The 16021-nt window shown below is 40.5% G+C and overlaps 1 protein-coding gene across 1 annotated transcript in view; it reads left to right on the forward strand.

Annotated features, from left to right (window-relative positions):
- Positions 1-10394: 10394 nt before the first annotated feature.
- The window catches only part of zmp:0000001236 (mastermind-like protein 2), a 215507-nt gene continuing 209880 nt past the window's right edge, over positions 10395-16021 (forward strand). Inside the window, 1 exon segment of the mRNA XM_034168474.1 lies at positions 10395-11474. Within this exon segment, the coding sequence (XP_034024365.1) occupies positions 11070-11474 (405 nt within the window). The 5' untranslated portion in view covers positions 10395-11069.

Genomic DNA, 16021 nt, shown 5'->3' on the forward strand with positions numbered 1-16021 from the left:
TTTTGCATTATATCTCAATCAAAAGTACCTCAGTCACCCTCATTTGTCTGTTATGGATTTACTTACATTAACAAAATTGGATGAAGGTTCCAAATTTATGCCTGTTTGTCTGTCTTCCAGTTATCAGTCACAAACCAAGTGCCAAAAAGGAATGAGAAATTGTGCATAGCAGAGATAACCAATGTTCTGTGAGAAAGAATTCATTTGAAATAAAATTCAGAAACTGAAAAGTTAAAAACAAACAAACAAACAAACAAACAAACCTGACACCACAAAAACTTTGATTCAAGTGCATGAACTAAATACATCCTCGTGACATTTGATCACATCTAATTTAGCTTATGAAAAGTCACTTCTAATAGGACTTTGACCTTGAAACTTTTTCCAAGGTAAAAATTGTGGAATTGGAAACTAGTATTGGCGGAGTCTTGCGCTCAGTTGAATGACCCCAACGACTTTATTTATTTAGACCAGTGAGGAGGATCAGCATTTCACAGAATGATGGACTTGTGTTTGAGATCTTCTCTGACTCTTTCTGTGTGGTGTTGTTTGTTTCCTCCAGGTGCTTCAGTTTCCCCCATCTTTAACAAAACAAGCATGCTGTCACATATGGGAATGTCAGTGTGACTGCTTGTTGTACAGCTGTCAGTCTTGTGAGGAAAATGAATAAATAAGTGGTGCTATAAATACAATCATTGAGCTCAGACCACCTGAAGTCACTTTTCTCACATCTGAACTGGTAAATTATCCTGCACTTCATCTATAAGCAGGAGATTAATTATGGATGCCTGTGATGAATGCAACAAAGGTCTGTCTATCTATCTATCTATCTATCTATCTATCTATCTATCTATCTATCTATCTATCTATCTATCTATCTATCTATCTATCTATCTATCTATCTATCTATCTATCTATCTATCTATCTATCTATCTATCTATCTATCTATCTATCTATCTATCTATCTATCTATCTATCTATCTATCTATCTATCTATCTATCTATCTATCTATCTATCTATCTATCTATCTATCTATCTATCTATCTATCTATCTATCTATCTATCTATCTATCTATCTATCTATCTATCTATCTATCTATCTATCTATCTATCTATCTATCTATCTATCTATCTATCTATCTATCTATCTATCTATCTATCTATCTATCTATCTATCTATCTATCTATCTATCTATCTATCTATCTATCTATCTATCTATCTATCTATCTATCTATCTATCTATCTATCTATCTATCTATCTATCTATCTATCTATCTATCTATCTATCTATCTATCTATCTATCTATCTATCTATCTATCTATCTATCTATCTATCTATCTATCTATCTATCTATCTATCTATCTATCTATCTATCTATCTATCTATCTATCTATCTATCTATCTATCTATCTATCTATCTATCTATCTATCTATCTATCTATCTATCTATCTATCTATCTATCTATCTATCTATCTATCTATCTATCTATCTATCTATCTACCTACCTACCTATACATTTATTGTTATTTACATTAATTATTAAGATCCTATAGTCTTATGTACAATTTGTACTTGTTTAAACAAGCCCCGCTATTTTGTCACATGATGATTTCACAAAGACCACAATGTTAATAAGCAGTTATTACGAGTGAAGCGCGGCACGAAGCTCGCTCATGGTACACTGAGTCCCAAACAGGAAGTGCCAAATTTTGAGTCCACAATGAAGCGGGAAATGTCAATTGTTGAACACTTCCTGGATCAACACATCCTGGATTGACAGACGAGATCTCGTGGAATCTTGCGGGAATTCGGTGGCAAGTTCAGACTGAAACAAGAAGTGCCAAATTTTGAGTCCACAGTGAAACAGGAAATGTCAAATGTGTTTTATTTTGGAAAGTGTTTTTTTGTTATAATTCCCACCTTTTTTTTAATTAACCTGTTCTTTGGTATGTTGTTTTTGCTGTTGTATTTAATCCTCTGTAAGTTTTTTCTGTAACTTTTTATTTGTCTCATTAAATAATTTTTAAAAATTTAAATGTTGAACACTTTCTGGTTTGACAATAAATGAGATCTCGTGGGATCTCGCAGAAATTCAGTGGGACGTTGATCCTGAAACAGGAAGTGCTAAATTTTGAGTCCACAATGAAACAGGAAATGTCAAATGTTGAACACTTCCTGGATCAACACATCCTGGATTGACAGACGAGATCTCATGGAACCTTGTGGGAATTTGGTGGCAAGTTCAGACTGAAACAGGAAGTGCCAAATTTTGAGTCCACAGTGAAACAGGAAATGTCAAATGTTTTTTTTTTGTAATAATTCCCACCTGTTTCTTTTTTTTTTTAATTAAACTGTTCTTTGGTATGTTGTTTTCACTGTTGTATTTATTCCTCTGTAAGGTTTCTCTGTAACTTTTTGTTTGTCTCATTAAATAATTTTTAAAAAGTCAAATGTTGAACACTTGATTTGACAATAAATGCGATCTCGTGGGATCTCGCAGGAATTCAGTGGGACGTTGACAATGGTGTAGCTGGGTTACACTCAGTGGCGGTCCTAGAGTGATTTACTCCCCGGGCAAAACCCCCTGCATGCGCACCCCCCCCCACACACACTAACGTGGCCACCACCTCCGCCCCACCACCCATGAAAACACTAACTTCGTCCTGAACACCCACAATCCCACAAATTAACTCACAACAGCTATTTCCAAGAACAAATTTCCAGTTTTAATGACTACTGCAATAACAAACAAAGATATTGGCACAGTCTAATGTGTCATCATCCATGGACTTATCTGCAATGATCATCTCAAAAGTTTGCAGGAGGGCATCATAATTGTTTGCTCCAGTGCTCACTATCTGTGATGTGAAATACCATCGAGTAGGAGCATTTCTGGGTAACTTTGAGCAGCCTGCAGACTCAAGAAAAGACATCCTCTTTGTGGATTTTGAGAAAAATGTGGCAAACCCAGAGAGTGATGCAAAAAATATTCTGCACTCAGATAAGCATTTAGCCCCCTGAGACAGAACCAGATTCAGTCTGTGAGCATAGCAATGCACAAACATTGCACTGGGAGCTATTGCTTTAACTTTGGCCTGCAAACCATTGAGAGCTGAAGCCATGACAGCAGCCACGGCTTCTTCGTAAGGAAGACAATCAAATGGCTTCGCCAAAATCCGGTCCACAACATTCAAATTGTCTGCCATTATGTGCAGCTTGCTACCTAGCTAGCTCGCTACCTGGGACTGGCGCGAGGCTAGTGTGAAGTTTGTCCGCCTGTGAGTTGCTTTGTGACGGTGAAGGAGCTCAACAGCACCCGCTACTCGGTAGGGACAGAAACTGCGATAGAAGTCAGAAAGAGTGATAGAAGTCAGTCTCCAAACACAAGCAGCTACAAAAAACCCCCACCAGAAATAGAAGCTCGATTTGTCGCTAGTCGTTTTTAACAAAGAAAATGCTGCTAAAAGGATTAGGAAAGTCTCCGGTTCAACTCAGAACAGAATGAAAATGCTCCCACGGATGTTTAAACCAAAAGATCGCTGATTCGCTCATTTCGCTGTCAATCAAAAAGGGAGTCAGCCTCAGACAGATCATCCAATCATCATGCAGAAGCTGAGCGTCCGGGCCGGCCGAGGCCAGCCCACTGCCCCATAGATCCCCAGAGACGCTGAGCGTCCGATGGGCGGGACAAAGCCCTAAACTTATCCAGTGACTCGTCTCGTTTCGCTGCAGTCTTTGCTTCGCTACTGTTTATAGCACTGTGAAGCTGCGGGAATGAGTGAGAGGAAAGCCGCCATGGGACGGGAAGGTGGGGGCGCCGCTCTGCCGTAACGTAACGAAACCACGACCCCCCCCCCGCCCCGTTTTTTTTTTTACCGTTTTTTTTTTCCCGCATGGTCATGCCGCCACCCCCTGCGATGCCGCCCCGGGCAGCTGCCCGGTCGGCCCGCTTCCAGGACCACCCCTGGTTACACTGGACTCCCCTGAAATCTGATTGGACACCCCAGGTGCTACCTGGATGATTGACATGTCATGGCACTGCACGTCTGGTTGAAAAGAGCCATTCTGAAATCGGTGACACATACTGATTGCCACGTCCCTCCTGTACAGTAGTTGTTCCACAAAAAGTTCTAATCCACCTTAGTAGAAGAAGAAAAATATTTGAGCCAGATGTGAATTTGAACACATCATCTGAACCTCGAACTCCTAGTTATATTGGTGAGTAAACAGACGTTTTTTAATGTCTAAAATTATCTTCCATGAACTCAAACTGATAGCAAATTTCTACAACTTGGTATAAATTTAATTAAAAATATAAAATACAGCTTCCTGATGGAGTGGTGTAGTGGAGGTTTTTCTTAAAAGGAACAGTTCAGCTAATTTGGCCATATTGTGCAGCCCGACTGTGAAGTAGCTGAAAGGTTAGAATATGAATTTACATCAACATAAAAAATGCTTAAAGTGGCATGGGGTTAAGAGGGCCATAGTTGGGGGTCTAGGGAGTGAAAGAAGCTGAAGATTTTTAGCCATGCATATGCTCCTCAGAAGCATTTACTGAAGGAAAAAAAAGTTTGAAGGACCTAGATTACATGGTGAGAACTCTTTTCCAGGCATGTGAGAATCCAAATAAAGAAAATGCTTAAAATGGCGGCGATTAAAAGGACCATAGGTGGGGTGTCTGGGAGGCTTCGAAGAAGATTTTTTGCCATGCTTATGCTCCCTGCATATTTACTGAGAAAAAGGTTGAGGACCTAAATGAGATGGTGAGGACCGTTTTTCCAGGCATGTGAGAATGCAAAAAAGAAAATGCTTAAAGTGGCAGGGGGTTAAGAGGGCCGTAGTTGGAGGGCTCCCCCCAATAACCGGAAGATTTTTAGCCATGCTAATGCTCTCCAGAAGCATTTGCTGAAAAAAGTCTGAAGGACCTAAATGGCATGGTGAGATGCTGAAGAGCTTCGCTTGTTCATGTCAGCAACATATACATATTATTGATGTTGCAGAATAAACTCAATCAATTAATCATAAAAATATTTTATTTAATCACTCCAGGTGTTATTAGGTTACAAAAGCAGCGTTTTCAGTTTTAGATGTGTTTATTTCTCACTAGCTTTTACATAAATTATGAGCAAGATGTTTATGTTTAGACACAAACGAAGCGAAGTTAGCAGCTGGCTAGATCAGCTAGTGATGTCACCACCCTAACATCCTCAAAATGCCTTGTAAACCACTCCAGAGGTGTTATCATGTTCCAGAAACAACATTTTTAGTTTTATAAGTGTTTATTTCTCGCTAGCTTTTACATAATATGTGAAAAACATGTTATATTATACAAATAATGAATGTTTATGAGTTCAATGGTACAAATATTTAACTTCGTGGAATGGTACGTTCCAGCTTTCACCAAATTAAATATTTGTTCCATTGAAAGAATGGAAAAACATTCATTATTTGTCTTATATAAAGGCTAAAATAGATTTGATATTTTTTTTAATTTCAACATGAACTTTAAATTGGAGTCCAAAATTGTTCTCACTCAACCTGGAAAAACAGTTAAACCTGGAAAACTCAACCTGGAAAAACAGTTCAAAGATAATTGTGACAATTTAGTCCATGATGTCTTGCACTGACTTTGTGTACTACCAAAAAAAAAAAAAAAAAAAAAAAAATTTTGTGTAGTTCCTCAGTCCAGTGAAAAATCACATCAGAAATTTGACCAGCTTTTCATCCTAACAGCTTCTCATGCCTCCAGACGGCTTACAGTGTAGTTTTTTTATTTGTGTGTGTGTGTTTCGAACAATTAGCAGCGTCAATTAGCTCCTTCAAATTGTCGTCTGCCAGCAAAACAAACCCCACCATGTTTCGCTAAACACCGCGCTAATACTATGAGTGTGTATGGTGGTCAGGGCGTGCAACAGCACATTTCATATAGCACCAAAATTTCACGCTAAAAAGCACTACTGTATGGTAAATGAAACACAATGACAAATGGTACGAATAAATCTATGTCACGTGACATACAACCCACCAATCAAACGACAAGGATCCACTCAGACGTTATATAATTACACATAAAGTGGTTTTGGAGCACCACAAAGAGAGAACAGCCAGTGACATCACAGTGCCGCTCTACTCTGATTGGCTATCAACCCCATCCCTCCAAAAAAACAAAAACAAAACAACAAAAAAAACCTGCATGATTCATAGCATAAAAATTTGAAACAGAATGTGACTTTTAACCTCTTAAAATACCTCTTAAAATAGTTCAAGGTTAACCATCGTTGATGTTGTCCAAGGTCTGTGTCCCAAGATTACTGGACAGCGCAGTCTCGTTTGAGGGCGGGCGCAAAGGGTAAAATATGACGCATATGATGTAATTTCTCTACTCCCGGGGGAAAAAACATGGCATTTTCTCTGTGTTTTTGGACAAATTACACGCAAACTAAGTGAAAATGTAAAGAAAAAGTGCGGTGGGAAAGTGCACATGTGTTGCGATTTGTTTATGACCCAGAGCACAAACATGTCGAGGTGGTTTTGCAGGCGAGAGTACGGAGCTACTCTGGTTAGCTGTGTAGGCTAACACTTAGCGACACAACCTCATCTTCCCTTCTCCACTGGAAACTGAAAAAAAAAAACACTTTCGCAACTGTTTCTGTGATTGCAGTCAAAAACAAAACAGTACACTATTTTTCCGTGTGAACCTATATATTGCACAATACCCGATGGCCGTATTTGATGGCCTCGGGTAATAAAGACAGAGGTTTGTCAGCATGCTTATGAAGCCTTGTTGCTAATTGCAAGGTCCTTGTGACTAGAGGTGGGCGGATCGATCTTAATATCGATAATATCGATACCAGTGCTGGTACTGATATTGAACGATCCTCGTGTAAAAAGATCGATACTCAAGCTTTTTTCTCTCCCGCACGCACTGACTGCTTCACATGCAGATTCATCAAAGTCTGCTCTCTGTCTGTAAGAGCAGCGCTGTGCTGTGTCACACAACACGGAGCAGCGCACCCTTGTATTGTGGTTTGTCAGCCCTCTACCTCAGGAGATTTTGTTTTAAGTTGTGTTGAGTGATATTTTTTAACCAAAAATGTTGATTGTGATAATTGTCATGTACTATGTTTGGCAAAATTCTATCCTAGGTCTTTTGGATCCTTTGGATCTATGAAGCTTAAATATGAAAAAGTATCGGTATCTGTATCGATATTGGCGATACTGGGCCTGTATTTACTTGGTATCAGATCAGTACCAAAATTCCCAGTATCGCCCACCTCTACTAGTGACCACTAGGACTGCTGCTGCTTGTTTTTACGTTGACAAAAGTTTCTGGCTATTGTTGAAGGTTTGGTCTGGTCACACCCATCACTGTGGTCCGGGACGTCATGGTACTTGGTGGAAACCTTAAAACTAGGTGTTTCAGGCATAATATTTACTTGTTGCAGTGGCATTTCTACATGCACATTGAACTGTGAGTGATGCAGATGTTTAGCAGACACTCCAACCATGTGCATCAGAAGCCTCTGAGTGCTTTGTTTGCATAAATTATTTTCTGTAAGAGAAAAAAAATGCTGAGCTTTATTTATTTATTTTTTACTTTTTCTTTCAGTTACTCTTATTTGGGGATTCAACAACAGAATCATGGATGTCCAGTGGACTTTGGCCCCAACTGAGGGTGTCATTATACTTTTAACTTATGGCTATTTTGCTCGTGTAAATGCTCCTGTGTGCTTATAATATCTATGTAACACCACACAATCCACATTATTCTGGAATGTGAGGAACATGGCAATGGATGCTTTGTAGTAATTTTGAATATGCTCTTGCTGTTGTCTCATCTCACAAAGGCACACGCTTGTAACACACATCCCACACACACCTTGCAGTGGGACTTGCATTTCAGGGGGAAAATGCACATTTTATCACATCATCATGTAGTGAGTGGCTTTAGATTGTTAAAAAAATAAAGTGAATTTGTCCTTTTAAGGTCCACTGGGGGAATTTATTTATTTATTTATTTTTTTGCACAGTATGACCCCTGGCCCTCAGCTTCAGCTGATGGAGGTCTGGACACCACGTCCATCCATTCTCTGTTAGGGAAGGGTGTTATTTAAAAAATATTTGGAAATCTATAAATGTTTGCATGGAATATGGAAATATAGACGGAATAAACCATAGCAGGATAAATTTTGGGTCATTTGGTTCCAAAAACCCATATGGACGGAACGTTTGAAAATTTCAGTTGACGTAGAAAACCACTCTGTTGCTTATAATTAGTTCATTGTGGCCATGTCATTCTTTACATGTGATGATTATACTCAACTGATGTTCCTGAAATAAAAACTACATAGATTTTGTTTGTTACAATTGATCGTAACGTATGTACTGAAATTAGTTTTTTTTTTTTTTGGCAATTACTCTTAAAAAACACCAGATAGGCTTATTGTTACTATAGAAGTTGAATATAAACTTGGGGTCAAGCAACATTTGGAGCCAAATTTCAAGTCTCTAGGTGCAGCGGTTCTCAAGATATGACATTTTCGTCAATATTTTTGGTGATTTTTGAACCCGATATCTTCACTGGCTCCGTCCATATGGGTTTTTGGAACCAAATGACCCAAAATTTATCCTGCTATGGTTTATTACCTCCGCCAAGGAGGCTATGTTTTTTGTCGCGTTTGTTTGTTTGTCTGTCTGTTTGTCATAACTCAAACAATTTTGAACGGATTTTGATGAAATTTTGTGGAGTAGTTGGAAATGACAAGAGGAACAAGTGATTAAATTTTAGTGGTGATCTGGATCACGATCCGGATCCAGGAATTTTTTTAAGGATTCTTCACCATTGTGGGATAGGGGGAATTTTGACATTCTAGTTTCTAACTCCACAAAAACAAGGCAGAAAGGCTTGAAAAAATTAGGGTGTAACATAGTCAAATGTTCTATCAAACAACAAAGTTTGGTGATGATCGGATCCGGATTCCGGATCTGGTGATCCAGAATATGCAAAAATATAGGGAAAATAGAAAATGTGTCAGTGTGAGGTGACAAATGAAGCTAGAGATGCAAACTAACACCAAATTGTAGCTGAATCTGTACTGATTCAGTAAGGTGTCATCAGATTTGATGTAGCTTCAAATGTTATGGAGCTAGATCCAGAAGAAAACCGCCATTACCGAAAAATCGTTTTTATACAATAACTTTTGAACTAATAAAGACATAAAAGTGATTCCAAGTTCTAGTGGTATGTTTTCATGGTCAAGGATGTCAAATATAAAGGAAAGAAAAGTATATGTATCATAGTTTTGGTTGTAACACTGAATTGTTGAATAGATCACTGTGGCAAGGAGGGAATCTCTTTAGGGTCAGTGACCCTATGGCCTTGTTTAGAGAATTGTTTCATAAATGTTAAAAAATTCATATATTTGCAGTTTAGTTGAATAATAAATTGAATTTTGTCTCTTATTTGTTTTGGTCTATAAGCACATGCAATATCAATATCAGTGCTCAGATGATAGTAGTTTCTGGGAAAGGTGCAAGTTGCAATAAACTGTGATGCCAAGCGCTAAGGATACATGCTATCCAGTCACAGCAGATGAAACTTTTTTACTACTGAGCAAACATCATTGTTAGACCTTTTTTAGGTTCAATGATTCCACGGCATGTAAATGTTATGGTGTCAGTGACCCCATGGCCTTGGCGGAGGTTTGCACTCTCTGAGTGCTTCCAGTTCCATGTATATTTCCATATTCCATTCAAACATTTATAGATTTCCAATTTTTTTTTAAATAGCACCCCTCCCCAGGACAGGACGCCAGTCTGTCACAGGGCCATATATTGACAGACAAACATAGAAGATGCACAGTCAGTTTAAAGTTTCCAATCCACCGAACATGCCTGTGTTTGGAAGGAAGCACCCGGATGAAACCTACGCAGACACAGGGAGAACATGCAAACTCCACACAGAAAGGGAGGGAAGCGATCCCACGACCTTCATGCTGTGAGGCAACTGTGCTAACCACTAATTCACCTGTCAAAAACACAAATAGGAATTTATTTCTTAATTTCTCTCACTCACTCACTCAGTGGAAAACATTCTAAAAAAAGAGTGTAAAAACATCCTCCAAAAGTCATCACTTGTTTCTGCCTCTTCGAGAAAACATCGAATTAAATCCATGTGTGGACAAACGTAAACACCGAGCGGCGTGTCGGTGCAGTTCGGGCGGCCGGCCGGCAGAGGGCGCTGTGGAGCGGCGCCGTGCGCACAGAGCAGTGTCATGTCCAAAGAGGAATGTTGACATAATGAGTGTGTGTGTGTGTGTGTGTGTGTGTGTGTGTGTGTGTGTGTGTGTGTGTGTGTGTGTGTGTGTGTGTGTGTGTGTGTGTGTGTGTGTGTGTGTGTGTGTGTGTGTGTGTGTGTGTGTGTGTGTGTGTGTGTGTCGCTGCTCAGCGCCTCGGTGTACCACACCGCTGTCAACGGACTGTGTGAGACGGACCTCGGTCGGCTTCTCCAGCGTCTCGTCTGGTTTTTTCTGCCTCCTGCTTCTGATCCGCAAACACGTTTGATCCGGATCAAGAGAAAGAAACAGAGAGAGAAGGAGACAGAGGACTGGTTTCCAAACAGGAACGTCGTGAGCCTTGAAGTTTGGTGGATTCTGGGGGTCGGTGGGATCGCCGTGGTTTGGCTGCGGGGACTTTTCTGTTTTGGCAGCGCGTGACGTGGGGATGTAGTTATTACCGTGGATGTGGGTGACTCTTCTTGCTGGATTTATTTTATTCTTCGCACAGATTTGTGTCAATCATTTCACTTTTAATTACAAGCTGACACCCGTGGGGGCCCTCTGGGGGGGAAAAGCTCAGTAAAATCCTCCTTTTGCCACTTTTACTGTGAGTTTTGAGTCACCTTCTCTGACTCCACAGCTGACGTGTTTTCTTCTTTTGCTTTGATGAGACATTGGGGTCAGATCTCTGTGACCTGAGCGGACTCTGGGCGCTGTGTTCCATGTCCGTTCTGTGGCCCCTCATAAGCTCAGTGGCCCTCAGTCTCTTTGAACCTGACCCGCGGACATGGGAGAGGCGACCCCCGCTCAGTCTGCTGCCGGGGGGTACGTCCCCATGCTGGGTGTGGGTTTAGGATCCGTGTCCGGTGGGGTCGGGACGGGCCCGGTGACCTCCAGGGGCCCCGCTGTCCCGCAGCTGCACAGCGACATTGTGGAGCGTTTGCGCGCCCGCATAGAGATGTGCAGGAGGCACCACTCCACCTGTGAGAACCGCTACCAGAGGGGCCAGGCCGAGAGTTCGGACCGGGAGCACGAGAGCACCCTTCACCTCCTCAACATAGTCCACCAAGGACCCGGCAACCGAAAGACCAAGGGCAGCCGGGGCTCGAACCAGCAACCTCCAGAGTACAGCAGGGCCAACGGACAGCAGAAAGGGTCGGAGGCGGAGCAGAAGGTTTCAACGCGCATAGCGGTGAGTGTGGGGGGGGGTGATGATGTTGATGATGATAGTGTTGATGGACAGGGTCAGCAGGCTCTGTCGAAAACAAGAACCCGTATTTGGACCAAAGTACTGCTGGTTCCCACATCAGGTCCACTAAACATTGGACATACAGGTCATGTCAACTTTGCACACATTTCCTAAAGTCACAACGTGTGATGTGCAGTGTTGCCACAGTTACTTTGAAAAAGTAATCCAATTACTGATTGCTCGTTGTAGTAAAAGTAACTTAGTTACTTTACAGATTACTCGATTTTAAAAGTCACTAAGTGAAATTACTAGTTACTTTTTTAGTTACTTTCAGCAGCTGCCGACAACCCCCCCCCCCCACCTCAACATGAAAATGATAACCAGTTTTGCCAATACTCACTTTATAGTCACCCTTTCTTGACTTCAATGAACACAATACTGGTGTAATAAAAAATAAAATAAAGATGTCTTTCTTGACCTCATATTTACTGTTGACAGCACAGTAACGGTAAAACTTACCATTCCTAACGTCCATTGTTTATAAATGTAACTATTAAATTCTTTCTAAACATTTTAGTTGTTCAAATTATTATTATTATTATTATTATTATTATTATTATTATTAAGTAGTATTAGTAGTAGTAACAGTATGAAAAAATGTCTTCAAAAGTGCAAAAGTGAACCTTTATCTAGGGCTGTTTTGGGGAGCCACGTTCCCCAACTCCCCCCACCCACGTTCCCTTCCTGCATGGATTCGGCCCTGGCTTGCTGTTTGGGCAGAAGAATGGATAATGTTTATTTATGCAGAACACATGACCAGATTGACACGTAAGAAAGTTTTATCAGCGGTTTTTACGTCATGTCGTCTTCAGAAAGCGTGCATGTGGGTGGAAAAAAAGCGTTAGTATTTGCGCTTCGTGGATCAACTGTTTTAGCGAGGAGACGCAAAGAGCTGCATAGAATTTAAAAAAAGCAGAAAAATGTCTTTGTAAAACCATAGCTGTGAGCACCACTGCGCTTTGAGAGACAACTCTTCTTCAATTTGGGCTGAGCTGCACGGTGGATGCGGCTGTGTGCAGCAGCTCGCTGAAAGTGGGCAGTTCAGCCTCCCCCTGCATCTCGTCGGGACACCTGTTTTAAAGCTGTGATCGTCACACAATACAAAAGTAACAGTAACGCACAGTGAATCAGAGAAGTAACTTTTATCATATTATTGATTTGGAAAGATTAACGTGTTAGATTACTTGTTACTGAAAAAGCTAACGTAACGCCTCACCGAACGGTCCACTCCTAAAAATCGGTCTGCCTTTTGCATCTGCACATGCGTCATTTCGGACCACAGCAGCACGTCTGAGACGGAGTCTCTTCACCCAAAGCAATCAAATGGATTAATGGGATTATTTACCATCAAATGATAAAGGTAAAACCTCTTAAATCATTCTAAAGTCCGTTTTAAGCAGAAACAAGTCCGTTTTAAGCAGAAACGAGGTGAAATTCTGTGACGCTTTGAAATGTCCGACGCGCAGTGAATGCATCAGCTAGCAGCTCGTTTAGCTGCAATGGTCTGATCGCTTCCGTCGCCTTTTATGTTGAAATAATGCTGAATTTATGTGGAAATGATTGTTGTACAAAAACTTCAGATATCTGTCGCTGAGAGATGATGACTGGAGTGCAGTTTGAAGCAGAAGCGAGGTGTTAATCCGTGAACCGAACAGATTTTTAGGGGGACCGTTCAGTCGGCGACACCGGCATCACTGGTGATGTGGTCGTAGACTAGCCAACTACAAGTGCGGGAAATAGAGTCTGTCAGGGTCCCACCAGCCCCTGTGTGCTTGGAGTGGTTCCAGTTAGATTCGCCAGTTGTAATGAACAAAAAACGTGTGACTGCTTGTCACGTACAAGGAAAAGAAACGTAAACCAGCATGAACTATGGTCACTGAAGGCATTTAAAAGCAAGTTAATGTATATATAGATATTTTTCCCACGTCCAGGTTATGTGCAATCCATTGATATTCCCATTCCAGAAGGTATTTCCTGATAACTGTGAGGAAACAACGAATCTCCGTGTGATATGACCGGAATCACCATGTGTTCAAAGGATCATGTGACCCGGAAGCTGCCTATGAAATAATAGTCACATACAGTAGTGTTCAGAATAATGGTAGTGCTATGTGACTAAAAAGATTAATCCAGGTTTTGAGTATATTTCTTATTGTTACATGGGAAACAAGGTACCAGTAGATTCAGTAGATTCTCACAAATCCAACAAGACCAAGCATTCATGATATGCACACTCTTAAGGCTATGAAATTGGGCTTTTAGTAAAAAAAGTAAAAAGGGTGTTCACAATAATAGTGCTGTTGATGCTACAAACTCAAAACGATTATGTTCAAACTGCTTTTTTAGCAATCCTGTGAATCACTAAACTACTTGTAGTATTTAGTTGTATAACCACAGTTTTTCATGATTTCTTCACATCTGCGAGGCATTACTTTTGTTGGTTTGGAACCAAGATTTTGCTTGTTTACTAGTGTGCTTGGAGTCATTGTCTTGTTGAAACACCCATTTCAAGGGCATGTCCTCTTCAGCATAAGGCAACATGACCTCTTCAAGTATTTTGACATATCCAAACTGATCCATGATACCTTGTATGTGATATATAGGCCCAACACCATAGTAGGAGAAACATGCCCATATCATGATGCTTGCACCACCATGCTTCACTGTCTTCACTGTGAACTGTGGCTTGAATTCAGAGTTTGGGGGTCGTCTCACAAACTGTCTGCAGCCCTTGGACCCAAAAAGAACAATTTTACTTTCATCAGTCCACAAAATATTCCTCCATTTCTCTTTAGGCCAGTTGATGTGTTCTTTGGCAAATTGTAACCTCTTCTGCACGTCTTTTATTTAACAGAGGGACTTTATGGGGGATTCTTGAAAATAAATTAGCTTCACACAGGTGTCTTCTAACTGTCACAGCACTTACAGGTAACTCCAGTCTGTCTTTGATCATCCTGGAGCTGATCAGTGAGTGAGCCTTTGCCATTCTGGTTATTCTTCTATCCATTCTGATGGTTGTTTTCTGTTTTCTTCCATGTGTCTCTGTTTTTTTTTTTTTTGTCCATTTTAAAGCATTGGAGATCATTGTAGATGAACAGCCTATAATTTTTTGCACCTGCGTATAAGTTTTCCCCTCTCCAATCAACTTTTTATTCAAACTACGCTGTTCTTCTGAACAATGTCTTGAACGTCCCATTTTCCTCAGGCTTTCAAAGAGAAAAGCATGTTCAACAGGTGCTGGCTTCATCCTTAAATAGAATTCACACCTGTTTGTTCCACAAAATTGACAAACTCACTGACTGAATGCCACACTACTATTATTGTGAACACCCCCTTTTCTACTTTTTTTTTAACTAATAGCCCAATTTCATAGCCTTAAGAGTGTTCATATCATGAATGCTTGGTCTTGATGGATTTGTGAGAATCTACTGAATCTACTGGTACCTTGTTTCCCATGTAACAATAAGAAATATACTCAAAACCTGGATTAATCTTTTTAGTCACATAGCACTACTATTATTCTGAACACTACTGTATAAGCAGCGAAACTCCAACCTGACTTGAAAAAAAAAAGCAAGTATAAAACTAGAAGCACTCATAGAGTGCAAACCTCCGCCAAGGCCATGGGGTCACTGATGCCATAACATCTACACACCGTGGAATCATTGAACCTAAAAAAGTCTAACAATGATGTTTGCTCAGTAGTAAAAAAAAGTTTCATCTGCTGTGACTGGATAGCATGTATCTTTAGCACTTGGCATCACAGTTTATTGCAACTTTCACCTTTCCCAGAAGCTACTGTCATCTGAGCACTGATATTGATATTGCATGTGCTTATTCATTTGTCACCTCACACTGACACATTTTCTATTTTCCCTATATTTTTGCATATTCTGGATCACCAGATCCGGAAACTGGATCCGATCATCACCAAACTTTGTTGTTTGATAGAACATTTGACTATGTTACACCCTATTTTTTTTCAAGCCTTTCTGCCTTGTTTTTGTGGAGTTAGAAACTAGAATGTCAAAATTCCCCCTATCCCACAGTGGTGAAGAATCCTTTAAAAAATTCCTGGATCCGGATCATGATCTGGATCACTACTAAAATTTAATCACTTGTTCCTCTTGTCATTTCCAACCACTCCACAAAATGTCATCAAAATCTGTTCAGAAAGTTTTGAGTTATCCGGCTGACAAACAGACAGACAAACAAACAAACGTGACCGAAAACATAACCTCCTTGGCGGAGGTAACTACAAGAGAGGAACATGGCATTAGCACAGTGACCTTCTAAGTGTTCTGAGAGCAAATGATTAATCTGCTACAAAATAATAATTTTATATAACACAGCGTCCAGCGGGACAAAACGCAACATCCAGCGGAACACAGCAGGTCACATTGGCACGACGAATTGCGCGGCAGTGCGAGGGCTAAAAGTGTGTAAGTGTCAATGTGCCTTTGCTGGCTTCCTCAAACACTCAAATCAGC

The sequence above is a fragment of the Thalassophryne amazonica genome, chromosome 4, assembly GCF_902500255.1.
Source record: "Thalassophryne amazonica chromosome 4, fThaAma1.1, whole genome shotgun sequence".
Classification (NCBI taxonomy): Eukaryota; Metazoa; Chordata; class Actinopteri; order Batrachoidiformes; family Batrachoididae; genus Thalassophryne; species Thalassophryne amazonica.